The sequence below is a fragment of the Aplysia californica genome, unplaced genomic scaffold (assembly GCF_000002075.1).
Source record: "Aplysia californica isolate F4 #8 unplaced genomic scaffold, AplCal3.0 scaffold00143, whole genome shotgun sequence".
NCBI lineage: Eukaryota > Metazoa > Mollusca > Gastropoda > Aplysiida > Aplysiidae > Aplysia > Aplysia californica.
Window position 1 is genome coordinate 626,479 of NW_004797413.1, and position 18,590 is coordinate 645,068.

Below are 18,590 nucleotides of genomic sequence, written 5' to 3' on the forward strand. Positions count from 1 at the left end.
TGGTGTAGAAGACCTTCAAGCTTGGAAAAAATCTTACTTGGGCATCTTCTGTTCACAGATATACGACCTCATTCGCCAGGTCGTAGGATCTGTCAGAAACTAAAACCTTCGCTTACGTAACAACAATATCAGGCGCGATGAATTATTGCCACCAATGTATTCTTTCCTCTAAATTCCCTATCACTTCCACTACAACTGAAAAGAGAAGCAAACGGGAAGTTGGGAAGTTGGTCTGATAAACACAGTTTTAAAAAAACAACCAAAAGAATGTCCAAGTTTTCTGTCATTCATCTACTCCACAAAGACTTAAGGACTGGTGCTACAGAGATACTTAAATCATATCAATAGATAAAAACTTAACAAAACTCTACATAAACGCAACATAATTATACCACAGAAACAAAACCAGGCTTGCCAACTTTTTCAAAACCCAATCAGGGACACTTAACACCAGATAGCATAACAATGAACAAAACTACGTTAAGTGGGACTGGTTTTCGCGAAGTATTTATGATAAGGCTCTCAAATTCCTTTATCTAATTGTCAAATCGAGGACAGTCCAGGAAAATTTTGGCCAGTTGGCAAGCCTGCAGAACAAAACGAGGAAGTGCAAACTAAATATATAAAAAAAGCCACAATACCAAACGGATTGAAAGCGTCATGCTGGTAACCGTCATCCTCAAAGGGATTACCAAAGTGAGCCTCTAGCTGACTCATCTGTGCCGTGATGTCGCTGATCTGGCTCTTGGTGGACATGCTCGTGTCACCTTTGACCCCCAGCCCGCTCTCGTCCTCCTCCTCCAGGTCCTCCAGGTTACCGATGTCCGTCTTTCCCATACTCATTAAACTTGCCACACTCTGCATGTCTTCGTCTCTGGAAAGTAAAAGGTGCCCCGTTAGCTCAGTTTCTGTTCCGTTGGATTACCATGGCGATAACCCTAGTTTGAATCCCTGATGGGGCCTGCTTGAAATAAGGATAGTTAGGGACTTTCTTCACCCCTTTGATTGATATCGTCTTATCTGTCAGTCACACCTCTGATCCTAGGGTAATTAAGATGTAACACCTAGCCCTCTCGGATAAGAGCAAAACATTTTGGAGGTCCCATGTGGCGTCAGCAGTCTGGTGGTTAGGCTACAGGACTCGTAATGATGGAAAGAATAAATTAGCTATCTATCAAGTTTGCTTGCCAGAATAGCAAATAAAATTAGAGACTTTGTCTTGAGAGGCCAGCGCCTTACCTCTGACAACTATGTTAAAGAGGACTGTATAAACACCAACTTACGTAGCTTTTCCCTCTCGCACAAACACACATGACAGTGTGAGTTGCAGTGTGGCAGAAATTATTTTCTTGCTGGCAGGCTTCAGCTTCAGTTTCAGAGTAGTCTGGGTTGGGAGAGGACTGGCATAATCCTTCATGTTGATCGCCTTGGACGCCAGAATCTTCCGGCTACCTTTGGATTGCTGAGAAATGGAAAAAAAAAAAAAGAAGAATGTGACAACAGTACACATAACCTGAGACAACCCGTAGCCTACTTCACATAAAATGTAAAATATCACTTCATGAATCTGACAATTTTTTTCATTTTACTAAACAACAGACAGTAAAACAAAACAAAATCTGGATAAATTACTTAGATCATTTTTACACCTCAAAAAAATTATTGGGATTTTCTTTATCCCATCTAGAGACAATAAAGCATTATAAAGTAACTTAATTACTAATGTAATTTCACTTGGGAAATACTTAATACTTGAACCTGTTTAGCAGACAATACAAAAGTGTGGTGGTAAAGTCTTGTTCTAACAAAAACAAAAAAGGGTTGAAGCAGGTGCTTCAAAATCACACAAAATGAACTTACTATGATATATGCCAAAGATATGACAGCAAAGAAACTTACATCTTCGACAGTGAAGACCCACTCCTTATCTTCGTACTCATGCTGGCGCGAGTCCCTGAACAATGTGACAGTGATGTCTATGTTCTCCGGGACTGTCCACGTCACCAACCCCATGTAGGGGTTCTGCAGAGTTGGCTCCCATGTGTAAGGCTATTGAGATGAAAAGCAATTCATTCAATGACTACAATGTCAGATCTTCACATGTGTATTCAAATCTGCATATCAAAGCCCTCCTTTGGGCATAAAAGATGTAATCCACATTTCCCTCTAATGCTTTTATCAAATTGTAAGGAAACTCCATTTTACATCATTTTGTTTTCTTATATTCCAGCCAAGAGACCAATATTAATGTGCCAAACAGTCATGTGATATAAGCATCAATGTTTTCCAGCAAGTCAGTTGGTTGTTTTCCTTCTCCAGAAAAAAGTATAGACTTCGGTCATTTTGCTACCTCCGTACTTTCTTGTCATATCTCCATTTTTAATAGTGAAAACAGTTCATAACAAAGAGTGAGCTTCAGAAGAAGTCACATTTTCACTGTTTAAAAAAATGGAGAAACGACAAGAAAGCACTGAGATCGCGATTTGTGTCCAAGGCCATCGATATACAGTAGGACCTGCTCTATCAGCCACTCGTCTTCTAAGACATTCACATCTATACAAAGAACCACATTCCACTCCCCCCCCCCCCCCCCCTGTATTTTTTTTTTCTATATTACAATGATACTATCTAAGACATCCATCCGTCCAAAACAACCACTTTTCTCCTCGGCAATCGGTAGCTATCTCCGACAATTTCAACTGTACGGCCAGAACTACCCAGGACAACAAGAGCAAGTCTGAGGGAAGAAAAGTTACCTCCTCTTAATTTCTGTTATTGATTATGAGTGAAAGATCCATCTTCGTGATTTGAAAATTTATGTTCCACGCCTATCCAAACTGACAGTCTCGCTAGGACAACATATTAATTGTGTTAGACACAGTCGGGTAAAAGTAAAGCTCATAATATATTCATCATTATACGTTCAGCCTTACCTGAGTTGATCTCCTTCTGTTCCTCCTTGTCCATACTACACAAAGTTTTGAAGGTTGCCTGACAATAAGAAACAAAATTAGGATCTTCAAACCATTTCTACACAAAACTTTCTAGAGGATATTTTTCAGCAGTTGCCACAATAAGCACCTAGATTCACAAGAGAACCACTTTTTCCATCAATTATATACAAACGCAAAGATTTGAAAAAGTTTTCCCAGTTAGACATTAACAGTACATGATATAAACCACCAGTTAGTTATTAATAATAAAAAATAGCTTTCGTTTAGCACATTCCCTGCTCAACAATGTAGCAATGACCACGAAAATCCTTTTTTTGCCAGAAAGTGTTTTTGCAAATAGGTGCATTTTGTAGCTTTATCTTCACAGAGCATGGAACTTTTTGAATTTTTGAAATCCATCAATAAACAAAAAAGTTACAGATTTTTTAATCAATTAATTTCTGGTACACTTTTATTATAATGAAAAAAGCCCAAAATATGGGACGTTCTTTGGTGAGTTTTGAGACAATATTCGTCATAACTCGCTCATTTCTCGGAGTATTTAAAAGAAACTTGGCAACCCAGTACATTTTCTAGTGTAGAATCTAGTCCTGCTTTCAGATTTTTCATAGCTATCCTATTTTGTGAGTTATGAAGACGTTTATAGGTAAAAATGTGGCGGTTTTCGGTGCGTTTTGAGACAATATTTGTCATACCTCGCCTATTTCTTGGAATATGTAAATAAAACTTGGCAGTATAGTACATTTTTTAATGCAGAATCTAGTCATGCTGTCAGATTTTTAAATATCTGTCATACTTTTTGAGTTGTAAAGACATTAACAGGTAAAAAAGTGGCGTTCTTTACAGATTTACAAAGATTATCAGTCATATGTTCTCCCAAAGTCATGATATTTGAATGAAACTTGGCAACATAAAAGGTTCCTCCTTGCCAAGCAATGTTCTGGATCAATTTGTCACAAAAATGTAAGTAGAGAGCTACTAATAAATCCAGTTCTGTACTAGTAAAAGCATGCATACTTTGTTATAGAAAATAAGATCATCTCTGTGTATATCCATTGTTGGACAGTGTCCTATTGTGTGTTAGATTAAGATGCGTTCAGATAATATAATTTACAAGTCATGGGAATATTTCGCATGTGTAGGCTACAACTCATACAATAAATGTAACATATTTACTCTCTCTCTCCTTCTCTCTCTCTCTCTCACGCACGCACACACACACACACACACATGCACGCGCGCACTCACGCAGGCACGCGTGAACGATAACAATGTATAAACGGGACTATCTTCCCAGACTGGACTAAATAAGTACCATGCTCTTTAATAACAATCTTAATGCCTCACTTTTCCAAACAGAGCACACAGGACGAGTCCAAGTGTGTGCTTTCCAAAGAGGGGGGAATAGGCTTTCATAACGCAAACACAATGCCATACCACTTCTCAAGATGCTTGCTTTTCTGTTTCTATTCTTCTGTCATGCAATCAAGCAAATAAAAATGACTACATCTATTGTATTGTGACTAAAATGCAACAAAAACGCAAGTTATCAAGGCCCCCGTTTAGTTTTCAAGTATCCTTCCCCCCCTTTCCGGTTCACAGCGGGGCCTCGTTTGTAGCGCCCGAGGCGACCGATGGCTGATGACGTCACTCAGTGGAAATTTCCAGTCCGCAGGTCGTCGCGCAAATAGCAATGTCGCTTTTTCCCTTAGTTACTCCCATTTTTTTTAACATTACGTGAAAACCGCTAAACACAGAAGCTTGAAATTTTAAGGGAATAAAGAAAAATGGTGTACAACGTATCAGTCAGTTTGACAAATCACAGCTCCAATCTTCAAAGCGCACTACATCAACCACTTTCGCAAACGTTTTCGACTGCTTCTAGGATGGGTACAATGTTGTCAAACTGCATACTACGAGATTGACCTCTTTTCTGATTGGCTGCCAAGTTTCATTCATATCCATTCACGAGAAGCGGCGTAAGAGCGAGTTGAAGACAACAACCTTTGCGTTAGTGCGTCCCACGAAACACCCCCGCTGCGGGGGCCAAAAATCGGCAGAACAAAACGCGCTCGGTGGGCATTGCTAAACAATGTAACAAGCTCTATCATGAATGACCTTTATAATCTTCGTAAAAATTATTACCGTAGAAGACCCTGCAACACTCAGAAATGTTCTCTGCTTAGCTAAAACCATGTTTTCTATCCCCACGTAGCCCACATTCCCAATATGTAGTTCCTTACCACTTCTTGGAACACTCTACAGCAAGTTCTTGGTACGACGCAGTAAACTGAAACTTGGAAGCAGACTTGCCAACCCTCTGGAGTCTCTTCCACACAGACATGGTTTCAGCTCTCACATAGGCGCATCATGCGGACTAGAATCTGAAACACATAATTTTAAGATTTTTCATTTGAGGATTGAAACTAACAAACAGTTGATATCAGCATCTATGTTGTAGAGATTACAATATAAGGCTTCACTGTCGCATTAAGGACACCAGAGTTCAATTCTAGAGAGGGGTCAATTTTTATCAAGTATCTTGGTCTTTCTGCTGGGACACTGAATCGCTCTCAGCCCAAGCTGACCCTAATAGGAAGAGTAAAAACGCACACACCTCCTAAATGATCGAATTTGTGTCCACTTTTCACAGACAGACCCAGAGATTAACCTTATAAAAAGCAACTGAAGAGTCAAAGGCTTGGGGTTATTATTGTGACCCTCATTCTCATCATTGGTGTAGCTAATGATGTCATTCATTGGAAAAACTGAAACTGTGTCTCAATAATAAAGGCCACCTCTATTCTCACCCGGAGTGAGAATAGTGCAGGTGAGTCTTGTGGCTATTCTCACCCGGTGCGCGTTCACCAAATTTTGCGTTCACCCTAAACCACAGAATGCTACACTGTGATCACAGAAAAATTGTAGAATTCTGTGCCGTGAACAGACGTTCCATTACAACTGTAGCCTACTAAATGCGTACAATTTTGTCTGTGGGCAGTGGAGAGAGAGAGAGAAAGAGAGAGAGGAGTAGCGCGAGAATTTCCGGGCAAAACAAAATGTCGACCCGCGTAGGTCGGCTTGGTTCGGCTCGATTCGAAAAGTTAAATAGCCGTAGCATCTTTGTAGACAACCAAATTGATTTACTTTTGTGTTTTAACATCATTTTTTAACTTTGTTTTGGTCAATTTGATCGTCCACACCGATAGACAGTATTCAGAAAGAGACAGAGAGAGAGAGAAGAGGGGAGGAGTTGATCTTGCGAGAACTTCCGGGCGGGTGAGAATAGCCACTTTCATAATAAAGGTGCTAAAGGTCACCAATCATCTTGCAAAAGTGCAGAAATATATGACCTACTAGAGACCAGAGACCATGCATAATGCATGGCTACTTCTAATTCAAATTATTATGTAGTTACACAATTACAATATTAATTTTAAAAGATAATTTAATTAGGCTCTAGAGAAAAATCTAGATCTTATTGTATTTTATTTTTAGAGTGCAGCAGTGCTTAAAAACAGAAAGTTGCTACACTAACTCAGCAATAGGTCTAAAATAATACAATCAATGCATTTCAGTTTCGTACGAATGAATACATAGCAATACAGTACAAAATAAACTGCAACTTTGTTTTCTCTCATTTTCTCATTCACTTGACTCATTCTGTCTGTCTGAAGTAAAATTACAAAACAAACTTTCAATTTCAGTTTGAGTTTCAGTAACAACCTACCACTGCCCTGGTTAGCTTCAACTTTCTTTTATGAATCTTATTAATTGTCAGATGTCAAAATTTTCACAATTGCCAAGCCATAAGACCCAGAGGATGAGCATCCGCCGCATCCATGTCATTCAATATCATTATTCATGACGAACACAGCGATCGGTTCCAGTCCAGCAGTACAACCGCATCAGTCAGGCTCGATCAAGAGAATAGACAAGCCCCTTACATACGGAAACTGACAGCATTCTTTCTTTAGTCAGTTAAGTCTAAACTGTTACAATGCTAAGACCCAAAAAGTACAGCACTGAAGCAATAACAACTTTAAAGAGCTGCATTTCTTGTCAGACAGTTCTACTTTACGTACTTTCTGGTACATCAACAACACTGGGCATCCGCCATGTTGATCGACATATCACGTGATATCCGCTAGCCGTCGGAAAGTCTGAGAGTGCATTTTATTATTATTATTATTATTATTATTATTATTATTATTATTATTATTATTATTATTATTATTATTATTATTATTATTATTACTTCTATTATTAGTACTACTACTATCAATGTTATTGTTATTATTATTATTATTATTATTATTATTATTATTATTATTATTATTATTATTATTATTATTATTATTATTATTATTATTATTATTATTGTCATTTTGTCATTATCGTTTTTTATCACAATTGTAACAATTATTTTCATTCCTACTATAACTACATCGACCAGTATTTAAATCATCATATTCAGGCTATTAATTATTGTTATTGTAGATTGTTATTATTGAATTATTAGCATTATTTCTTATTATCTACTATATGTGTTGCTCTTGAGCTTAATTAATAAAAGCAATAGCGACAGTTTCTGGGGTCTTTAAAAAAAAAACTAATTATTTTTTGCTCTTATACTGAAAAATTAGAATGCTAAATAAAGAGGTAGGGGCAGACTCACAATTAATTTAACTTGCTTTGAGAAATCGAAAGCAGAGGGATTGAAAGACCCGGATAATACATTTCATGCAATTTTTGGTAGCGCCCAAAAAGAGAAATGAGTGACAGACCCTGATAATGCGATGCCGCGCCTGTTTAAGATTTGGCATCCATGATGAGGGTGTGTGTGTGTGTTTGTGTGTGTGTGTGTGTGTGTGTGTGTGTGTGTGTGTGTGTGTGTGTGTGTGTGTGTGTGTGTGTGTGTTGTACGTGTGTGAGAGAGTCGTGTGGAAGGATGTGTGTGAGAGAGAGTGTGTAAGATGGTATGTGTGTGTGTGTGTGTGTGTGTGAGAGAGAGAGAGAGACAGAGAGAGAGAGAGAGAGAGAGAGAGAGAGGGGGGGGGGGGCAGGGGGTCGGATGTTTGGCCGCTCTGTCTGTCTCTCCCCCTCTTTCTCTGTCTATCTGTCTGTTTGTCTGTCTGTCTGTCTGTCTGTCTGTCTGTCTGTCTGTCTGTCTGTCTGTCTGTCTGTCTGTCCCCCCTCCCTCTGTCTGTCTGTCTGTCTGTCTCTCTCTCTCTCTCTCTCTCTCTCTCTCTCTCTCTCTCTCTCTCTCTCTCTCTCTCTCTCTCTCTCTCTCTCTGTGTGTGTGTGTGTGTGTCTGAAAACGAGTGAGTCGGAAAGAAGGACAAAGAGACAGTGAATTTTAAAAATATAAATTTAATAAGTGGGAAAACATTTTTATTTGGTTTGAAAAATCTCTTCACTGTTAACTGTATGTTCAGTTGGAAGAACTGGTATATATATGTTGTTAGTGTTAATCATAATTAATTATCACCGTTCGAAAGTTGAATGTTTTAGATAGGTAAATAGCTTTGAGCTACTAGAGAATCTTTGATTGTAACAATGTGAAAGTAGATCATTGAGTTAATAGGTAGGATAATATGATCAGTGGACAGAGCAAAACTAATTTGTTGATTAATCATGAGAGAAGGCAAATGGACAACTTAGGGTGAATGAGCAGCCGCCCACTCTTCAGCATGGCCGCACGGAGCCACCGACATTTGTCTGCTGTAGTTAATTCCCTTGGTTTGCTTTCTTCAAACTTGTTCCGTTCCGAGAGAAAGCCTTTTTCAAATAAATATAGCGGGCGTACACGAAAAGAAAACTTCAATGCTTTTTAGTGTTTACGACTATTGTGCCTTTTGTCTCTGATTCTCCTTTTTATAAATAAATCCCTTCTCTCTGTATCTTTCTACTTGTCTTTATCTCCCCATTCCCGTTCCACATGATGCACTATGCACTTCAGAAAGCTTTTCAAGTAAGCTTCTATGCAAAGCGGCAAGACGCTTTGTCTAGGAACTTGCGTGCGCAAAATGGCGGACTTAGCAAGGAACAACGACGCTGGGAAAGAAAACCAAGAGAAGTCTTTTCCTTTACCCGAGATAGGGGACCATTACTTAGTGAAGAGGTCCGACAATGCACTACATGCAGCGGAAATCATTCAAATACGACAAAATGAAAGCGGTGGTCAAGAGTTATATGTTCATTATGAAGGATTTGACAGGCGACTCGATGAATGGGTTGAACTGGAAAGGTAATGCCATCTCGTCATTCATAATTCATAATCACTGAAATGTCAATTAAAAAAGGAATTTTCAGTGTCACCCACTTTTCTTTGCTGACTGAGAAAGGGCTGCCTATTATAAGCATCATGCTTTTTAAATGGGAAAAATCGGTCTGTAAATGTTAAAGTTATGGGCCATAGTCGAAGCAAAACATGGAGTGAGGAGTTCTGCAGCAGCAGAGGCCAGAGGCACCAACCGTGACATGGTCCAATGAGCAGACTATGAGTTAGGTCAGGGTAGGGGCCCCGCTAAAAATACCCGTTCTTTTGTGTTTTGTTGGTCGACTGGCCCTCTGTGGAACTCCTTCCAAAACATGGGTGAGCCAAGAGCTCTAGAAGCATGGGAATGCCAGCCTGCCTGAAATTGAAAATTGAAAAATTCAGGAAAATATTCTCAAAAAGTGGAGACAATCTTCCAGATCTGCATGTTTTATATAATTTGCCATTTTCAGCTAGATCTAGATCTAGATGTCTAGTTTTGTTTTAGTTTTGAAGTACGGCTGTGGTCAGACTAGTCGCCTATCAGCCATTCGTTGCTTTAGGCCTATTGCTTGTTCCTTCCTGCGCGTTGTTTTCACACTCTGTTATCTGTAGGTTGGTGCTCATTGATCTGGCTGTTTGAAACTAGTCTAGGTTCATGGAGAATTAATGTGCCTTCCAGACCATGTCAATCCTATTCTTGAAAGCATTCAAGGATGGTGCAGACACCACATTTTCCGGTAGGGAATTCCAAGCATTAACTGTGCGTGCGCTGAAGTTTTGGCTGACTGCTGTTGTCACATTGTTGTTTTTTTTTCAATTTTAGGCTTGTCCCCTAGTGTTAGAGTGTAGATCCCGCAGTAAAATGTCTCCTGTTACGTTGTAAGTTAGCAATGCCAATCGCCTGCTGCGCCTTGTGCCGGAAATCGGCCTCCGTGCGAGGGGTATTTTTTGGGCCGCTCGGAATCAGAAGTCACTCTCTTCTAAGTTTAGTTACGGGAAAACTCCTGGACGAAAATAAATGAAACTCGGCAACCAACCAGAGGAAAGGTTAAACTAATGACCTGCCAGCGTACAATCCCGAACGATTACTAGAACCGGAGATATTGCCGTGTTTGTGCGAATTTCCGCTGCGGGTTGATCGCCGACCACACAAGCGCCCCACATGTCTTCTTTTTTGCTGTAAAATTTCAGATCTCTGCGTTCAGTAGATTTTCCGTACCAACTTAAAATTACCACCCATCCATTGATTGATAAAACCCTAGATCTAGAAACTTCATAGCGCATTCCAAACGTGAGGTGCCGGCACGCAAGAGGCGCGTGATCGCTAGGCGGCATGTGATTGGCTGCCTATAACCAAATGGGTCACCGATGACTACATCGCGGGTTTTCCCGATAGCGCTTTACTGAGTTTTAGAAGGGGTGATCGCGTAAAAAAAAGATGTCACGCAATTCAACAAATTTCACGCAAATATCAGTCTTTAAGATCCAAAGTAATGAAGACATCGAAAAGTGATAGCAGAACTAGATTCGGCACTAAAAATCACATGAAGATGCCAAGTTTCATTCATATAATGCTCCAATTCATTACTGACTTATGAACAGTTTTTCCTCAAAATACATCAAAACATGTCCCACATTTTGGCAATTTAAGCAGTCAGTTAAAATTAAATCTCAGTCATACTAAGTTCTGAATTCTCCGCAACATCTGAATTCATGTGAATAGCTCGAACAATGCCACATTCCCCAACTGAACCACATATTTTCTATTAAAATTAACCATATATTTTCTATTTTGTGTTTGCAGTGCATGTTCTTGAACACCAATACAGTACAGATGTATCGAAGAGCTTTTAGCTGATAAACTTAAAGCCTGATCAAATTTTTCTTCGCAAGAATCAGCATTCAAATTGCCTTGTGTGGCTTGCACACATTATTCACTTGATGACAAACACACCAATCATCACTAACGCCTTTTATGCAGTTGCGAGCGCCTTAAAACCCCATACTAAACTAAAAAATCATCACTAGTAGTGCATGTGTAAGTCATAAGAACTTCCCATGAATCTAGTATGAGGGTGGGTGGTGGTAGGGTGTGACTGGATACAGTATATATATGGCCTGTATTCCTGTATTGGGCCGTATGGTGTGTTTTCATTATTATGTTTGTGTGCATGTGCATGTATGGCTGTTTGAACATGATAAAGGTATGGGAGGATCTGGAAGTGATTGTCAACACAAGATCAAGAGGAATGGGTGGTGTGTACTGACTAGTGCTGCAGGGATCATGTGAAACTGTCTGGAAACCTTGCCTTCTCTGACCTCTTCAGGCAAGACAGAAAAATAATCTAGGTCAGGAATGTTTGATGGATGGTATCAAATTTTTATCTTTTTCCATTGAATAAAATCTGTTTGTTCTCTTCTTTGTGGCAGGTTTGATTTGTCATCGAAACTTGAAGACCCACAGAGTAAAACTGGTGAGCTGACGATATTACTGACAGATTTCACGGATGGAACGGACCGTAAGATCACCAGGAATCAGAAGCGCAAACATGACGAAATCAATCATGTGCAGAAGACGTTTGCTGAAATGGATCCCACAACGGCAGCCCTGGAGAAAGAGCATGAGGCGATCACTAAGGTATGTGTCGTGACATCAGTTTGAACTTGTTCCTGCCCCGCAATATAAATTAGAGTGTTCTACTTTTTTTTTCTTTTTTTTTCTTTTTTTTTTTTGATGTCGTGCTGATGTCTCTATCACTGTAGATTATTTTTGTAAGTTCTGAAAGAGATAGTTTTTACAGTATAACCTGAATTTGTCTGGACCGGCCTCAGTAGTTTGAGGGAGCCGTAGTTCGAGGGATATCTTTCCAAGATGAAGGTAAAAAAAGGGACCACAGCTACAGTTCGACGGATTCGTGATTTCGAGTCTTCTGTGTTCGACCTATCCGTGTTTATTGTATATTGTTTCCAGGTCCCAGCAAATAAGAAAAGCAGAAAAGTTTGTCTCTTTTTGATATCTGAAGGATTTTTTATTTTTTGGTGAATAATAATAATTTGAATGACATATTTGTGCTCAAGCTGGATTTAAAAGTACAGGCTCTAGGCACTTTAATTTAAAGAAAAAAAAGGCATTAACACTCTTAACAGTAGATTGTGTTCTAAATTTAACTCTAAATAATACCTGTTTACTCTAAAAATTGTTGTTGTTGCCTACATGAAGGTCTGTTTTCACCAAGTGTTGAAAAGTATACATGATTTTTTTTTTTTTTTTTGATTTTTTTTTTTTTTTTCAGATCAAATATATCGACAAAATCCAGTTTGGAAAGTATGAGATAGACGCCTGGTACTTCTCACCCTACCCAGAGGAGTACGGCAAGTTGAGCAAGCTGTGGCTCTGTGAATTCTGCCTCAAGTACATGAAGCTGGAGAAATCTTTCCGATACCATCAGTCACAGTGCACATGGCGACATCCCCCGGGAAAGGAAATCTATCGCAAGGTTTGTACTGAAGCTGACATGTCTGAGGTCTCTTTCATCTGTCTTTACAAGTTTCATTTTGTACACACTGCCCCTCCATTAGTGAAACAAGACCAAGTGAAATTTTCCCGTCTTTTCCAGACACAGCCTCCATCTATGCAATGTTCCTTTCCACACAGACTGTAACCTTTACATGATACTTAAAATATGTCTATCTTGGTGTTTGAAGTAGGCCTGTTTGTTGTTGGAGCATGCTACTGGTGAGTTTCTCTTATTAAAATTTCCTTCTTTCTGTTGTTTGTCCGTTTACCTTCCTTTCTCCCAGCTCTAGATGTCTGTTGTTGTGTCTGTGTGTGTTTGTCATTACACTCAAACTCAGGGTGTTTTACAAAAACTAGATAAAGATATCAAATGTTGTTCACTGTCAGGCCTTATGATACAGCTTGGCCACCACATGCAGGAGACCCAAGTTTGATTTTTGTGAGGGAATAATTTTTGTTGAGTATCTTTATTGAGTCTCTCTGCTACAATATTGACTTCCTCCCAGGCCAAGGTGGCCTTGAGAGGCAGGGTCGAAGCCCGCCTTCTAATTTATCTAAATTGTGTGAATGGGGGTGTAAAAAACACTAAAGAAAGAAAAATACTTTTTTTACAACTGCTATGGCAAAACTCCACCTCATTCACCTGCTTGTAGGGATGGGTGAAAGGTGCCACTGGAAGGTTTTACTTCTTTTCTTTCCCTCTGTTGTTTCTCTCTATTTGTTTTGCTTCTTCGCTGCACTTTATGACCATTATTGAGTCAGTGTGCTTTTCATTGCGGGTGGTTGGTGGGTGCTCTGGTGTAGTTTGCTCCTTCTTTCCTATCAAACATCTGTTGTCCTTATCTCTCCTCTTTTTTTTTTTTTTTTTTGTTACCCTTTTGTAACATCTATTCTTTGGCACTATAAGACGTAATTGTGTTGCAAGTGCCATGAAATGCTTACAACAAAAATTACTTCTCATTATACTCAAACTGACCTGCTTGGTGTGTGACATTCTCCGCAGGGTACGATCTCGGTGTTTGAGGTGGACGGCAAAGACTGGAAGATCTACTGCCAGAACCTGTGTCTGCTGGCCAAGCTGTTCCTGGACCACAAGACCTTGTACTTTGACGTGGAGCCCTTCATGTTCTACATCCTGGTGGAGGTCGACCGCTACGGCTGTCACCTCGTGGGATATTTCTCCAAAGAGAAAGAATCTCCCGACGGAAATAACTTGGCCTGTATTCTGACCCTCCCCCCGCACCAGCGTAAAGGCTACGGGAAGTTTCTCATCGCTCTCAGCTATGAGCTCTCCATCATCGAGGGTGTGGTGGGGTCTCCGGAAAAACCGTTGTCGGACTTGGGCAAGCTCAGCTACCGAAGTTACTGGACGTCGGTCCTGCTCGACTGCATCCACCGCCTGGGGGTCAAGGTCAGCATGAGGGAACTGGAGAAAATGACCTCGATATCGTACACAGACGTGGTGAGCACGCTGCAGTCGCTGAACCTGATCAAGTACTGGAAGGGCAGCCACATCCTGTGCGTGACCCCGCGCTCCATCGAGGAGCTGCACCAGAAGGTTCACAAACGACCCACGCTCACCGTGGAGCCCAACTGTCTGAGGTGGGAGAAACCCACGCAGAGACCGCCGGTCAAACTGGCCAAGCGATGACCGGGGAGAGAAATGGAACATTGTTCCAGCTTAAGTGTTTGGGGATAAGACAAACCCACACAAGGACTGGCTGTCAGAATTGTCAAATGATGATAAGCGACACTCTATGTGCCAGCCAGACTATCTGAGGTGGGAGAATTCTTCGCAGTGACAACTGGTCAAACTGGGTGAGAGATGACCAGTGGCAACAACAGGAACATTCTGAGTGTGACTGACCTGTCATTGGTGGATAAAGGCTGATTTAGTGAACTGAAACAAGAGCTCGTTCTTCACCCTACCGTGGGGCGCAAACAGCACTTTACTCTGACAGAGGTCTACTTGTGTTGGTTCAAAGACTTATGGTTGCTCACGATTGATATTTGTCGTGTACAAATTTCATGTAAAGTTATTTTATGTGTTTTTTTAAATTTCAGATGATCTTTTGTCATGCCTTGTTAAAAATGTATATAAATATAAATATGTACTTTGCTCATCTTTTACTCTTCAGTTACCTTTTTACTCTTTTTGTTATTTCATCATTTGCCTCTGTTAACATACGAGAATTCATTTATAAGGACTAAGGCCGCAACCAGACTGCGGATGGCGCTGGTCTGGGGCTGGCCCGGGGCTGGTGGCTGGGCAATAAATCACGTGTAATTATACAGTGCCAGCCAGACCGAAGATGGTGGAGGTCCAGCCTCGCGCCTCACCTGTCCGTGGCGCCAGGCCTGATAGTGCATGCTCTATTTTTTCGTAGCCCTAGGCTTGTAGTAGCAGTTCCGATTCAGCATTCGTTTTGGCATTTTGACAACATTTACGGACAGGTTTAACAAAATTGTTAAATATATTGAAATAATGCATTGGTTGCAACCTTATTCGATACAAATTTAGTGGATTTTAGGTAAAATACGTCTTTATTTCACGATTTTACGGATTTTATACGATGACCTACTTTCATCTCCGGCTAGGCGAAGACTTCGTAACGTTTTCGTGACTTCAAACGTTGTTTGCCGATATGTGAGTGAATATTTTCTGTATGGTTTTGATAACCGATGGATTAGTTAATGTAGGCAGGGGATTGTAGGTCTAGCTAGGTGTAGTTCTAGATATATATAGAAATAGTTGTTGGGCCCTGAACGGTTGAAGCCAAGTTGATAGACGTGTAATATTGTAGCCTAGTACTAGGCCTAGGCCTACATGTAGTAGTAGTGGGTATATTTCATGTGTAATTAAAAAACTTCTCCTCGTCATCACACAGTTGGGGATACGGTCTACATAAAATTCCTCTTTAGTTCCTTTTGGCGTTGAAAGGGGGGTGAATCCATGATCTTTTCTTTTGCGATAGCTTCTTCAAAAGAAGAAAAACATTTATGGTTTCTTCATCGTCAGAATGACTTTTAGAGAAGACGAAGATAACGCAGTTTAAATGAAAAACACAAGATGCAGGAACTGAAACTGAAACGACACGTGTGTAGGCCTAAACTATTTCTCAGGAAAAAGAATGTTAACACAGGAGACACGAATCAACGACCTACGTCCTCCTAGTTCTAGCCCCAGCCCCAGCCCCAGCCCAGCCCCAGCTGAACACACCAGCACTGGCACCATGACTGGTGCACCACCAGCCCCCTGACCTAGGCCAGCCCCAGGCCAACGCCATCCGCAGTCTGGCTGCGGCCTTAAGGAATAGCAAGAACTTAGGATTGACTAGACAGTTCTTGATTCCTGTTTTGTTTTGTGTTTATCTATTTATTCATCTTTTCCTATAAACAGAATACAGGGATTACAAGACTTGCTATATATTTGAAATTTCAGTACCGTAGCGAAAGAATTTTAATTCATTGGAACTTAAAGAACAAGAAGTATGCCCATGGGGTGATGTAACCATCAATGCATGCGACTCGGGTCATTTGGTCGCTGGGCTGATCACTTGCTGGACTTTTAGTGTGTTATACATGCTGTCCCCTCTCTTCTTTCCTGTAGTCACGGTAGCAGTAGGAGTATAATGGATGATCATGTTGATAATGACCTTCTGTGTCTTTTTTTTGTTGCACAGCAGAAATATGGGTCTAACTTTTTATTCATCTTTTGATTAAATTGAGGGAACTACCGATGTTGTTAGTTGTCTGAAAAGATGGAACAGATTTTTGTAGTGAAAGCAATATTGTTGTGAAATTCATCAAAAGAAGAGAATTAAATGTTGAAATTTGACATGCTTTCCGTATCAATCTATTCAGTTTTGCATTATTTTAGTATCTTGTGTTTCCAGCTCACGCTGTCATACAGAAAGTATTCATATTCTCTGCTTTCTCTCTCTCTCTCTCTCTCTCTCTCTCTTTCTCTCTCTCTCTCTCTCTCTGTCTCTCTCTCTCTCCGACTGTGTGTGTGTGTGAGTATGGTTTGATAACTTTTCAGACATGATGGAATGTCATTGAATGCCTCAGTTATGCTGGCCTTGGCATTTCGGCCAAAACAGATAGTCACTTCTGGGTCTGAGCTGAGGGTTTACATCTACTAAAAGAATTTACAGAGGATAGGCAATTCATACTTCTTTCTTTGAGTCTTGTGTAAGTGGAGTTTTTTTTGTACTTAAAGTTTTGATACCATCAAATGTACATTTTTTAAAATTGTTGTTTTTTTTTTGGTGCGATATTCTTTCTTGGTTTTTCTTCTTATCAGTGCACAATTTTTGGACCATGTCAACTTTTTTGAAGAACATGAAGTGGCAAATGAATTGAAAATCAAAATGTATTGTTGTTTGTGTTAAAGATCTCAATGTTTCGTTTGTGTTGTTTAATTTTTTAACCCATTCTTGTGAGGTGAAGGTTGGTGCTGTGTACATTAAGAAATAAAATTTGTGAAAGTAGATGCTAGTTCTCTTAAACTGTTCCTGCAAACAAATTATTTTTTTATGGTTCATGGTAAATAGGCTGCTCAAGTCCTGAGGATTTCGGGGGAGGTGGGGAGAGAAATAAGTTTATCTTTGACTTCGAGCAGAAAGTGGTAAAACACATTGACTGGATAATAGCCATTTTTATGCTTGGAAAAGAAGTTCCAGACAGAAATTACAAGCACAGGAGGAGAGGAACAAGAACTACAAAACAAATCCTCAAATATTTCTAGTGGTACAAATTTGACCAAAATATGGCTGGACCTTCAGGTTCAAGAGGCCTCTGGAAAAGTGGTTATTTTGGGAATTAATGTTTTAGACACACTTAGGCTTTATGCTTTTCTCGTCTTCAGCCTTGGCCTTGATAAAACGTTGCACCATACAGCAACTTTTCTGTAGTGTTGTTGTAGGTATCAATAAGTCCAGTCCTTTCATTTTTAGATATTGATAGAGTGAATATTTTTCCTCGCAGTGGACAAGTGTTATGGTTAGAAATTGAAGGAATGAATTAACGTTTTTCGTTAGAGTGGATACGTTTTTTTTAAAGTGGATTATTTTTCATCCCTGATTGTAAGTGTAAGCATCGCTACATTATGTGTAGTCAATCAATCGATCATCAATCATGGACAAGTGTTAAAGTGTTAAAGTTAAAGTAAAGTGTTGTAAATGTAGTTAAATATATTTAAAAAATGACTAAACAGTTTTTAGTTTTAAGCGAGGGATTGAAAAGATGAACAAATTTTCATCAACGGGGACATTTGTTTCTGGTCAGAAGCTTTTGCAGCTTTTGTGAAACTGGAAACAAATCTGTGATTTTATAGATCTGCATCAACACTTCACAATGTTCTGGATGTACAAGGACAAGGACTTTGTGGTGTGTGGTTGGCAGGTGCTTTGGAGTGGGTTTCTCCTTCTTTCTTGTCACACATCTATCGTCCTTATCTCTCCTCCTTTTCTGTCTGTGTGTTGTTTTCTAGGGTTACTTCTAATCTTCGGTACTTATATGATCTAGTGTTTGCAAGTGCCGTGACATTCATACTAAAAATAAAGACAATAAAAAATTATGGACCTTTGGAAGCAAAGGCGGAAGTGCAAAAACAAAATGGTGTTTGTACTGCCCTATGACACAAGTTAGATCATTTAGCAGGTGTGCGTCTGACCCTGCCTATCTCTGTGTCAGGGCCGACCCGTGCTGAAAGATGTACGTGTGTGCAACATCCTGGCACAAAGACCTAGATACACGTACTTGATAAACATTTCTCCTCTCTCACTCTCAGGAATCGAACTCAGGTCTCCTGCATGAGAGAGTGAAGCCTCTGCTACACGGCAGACACGAGTCT

The 18,590-nt window shown here is 40.0% G+C and overlaps 2 protein-coding genes across 2 annotated transcripts in view; one reads left to right on the forward strand and one right to left on the reverse strand.

Annotated features, from left to right (window-relative positions):
- LOC101859400 (EH domain-binding protein 1) overlaps window positions 1-7,094 on the reverse strand; it is a gene marked incomplete at its 3' end in the record, with an annotated part of 36,971 nt that extends 29,877 nt beyond the window's left edge. The window contains 6 exon segments of the mRNA XM_035969390.1: window positions 642-874; window positions 1,284-1,462; window positions 1,900-2,049; window positions 2,934-2,991; window positions 5,198-5,338; window positions 7,040-7,094. Of these exon segments, the coding sequence (XP_035825283.1) occupies window positions 642-874; window positions 1,284-1,462; window positions 1,900-2,049; window positions 2,934-2,991; window positions 5,198-5,298 (721 nt within the window).
- A 1,852-nt stretch (window positions 7,095-8,946) lies between these two features.
- On the forward strand, window positions 8,947-17,226 carry LOC101854713 (histone acetyltransferase KAT8). The gene is made up of 4 exons (XM_005096957.3): window positions 8,947-9,204; window positions 11,647-11,854; window positions 12,510-12,713; window positions 13,737-17,226. The coding sequence occupies exons 1-4, from the start codon at window positions 8,984-8,986 to the stop codon at window positions 14,382-14,384; spliced, it is 1,281 nt and encodes a 426-aa protein (XP_005097014.3). The 5' UTR covers window positions 8,947-8,983; the 3' UTR covers window positions 14,385-17,226.
- Window positions 17,227-18,590: the final 1,364 nt, after the last annotated feature.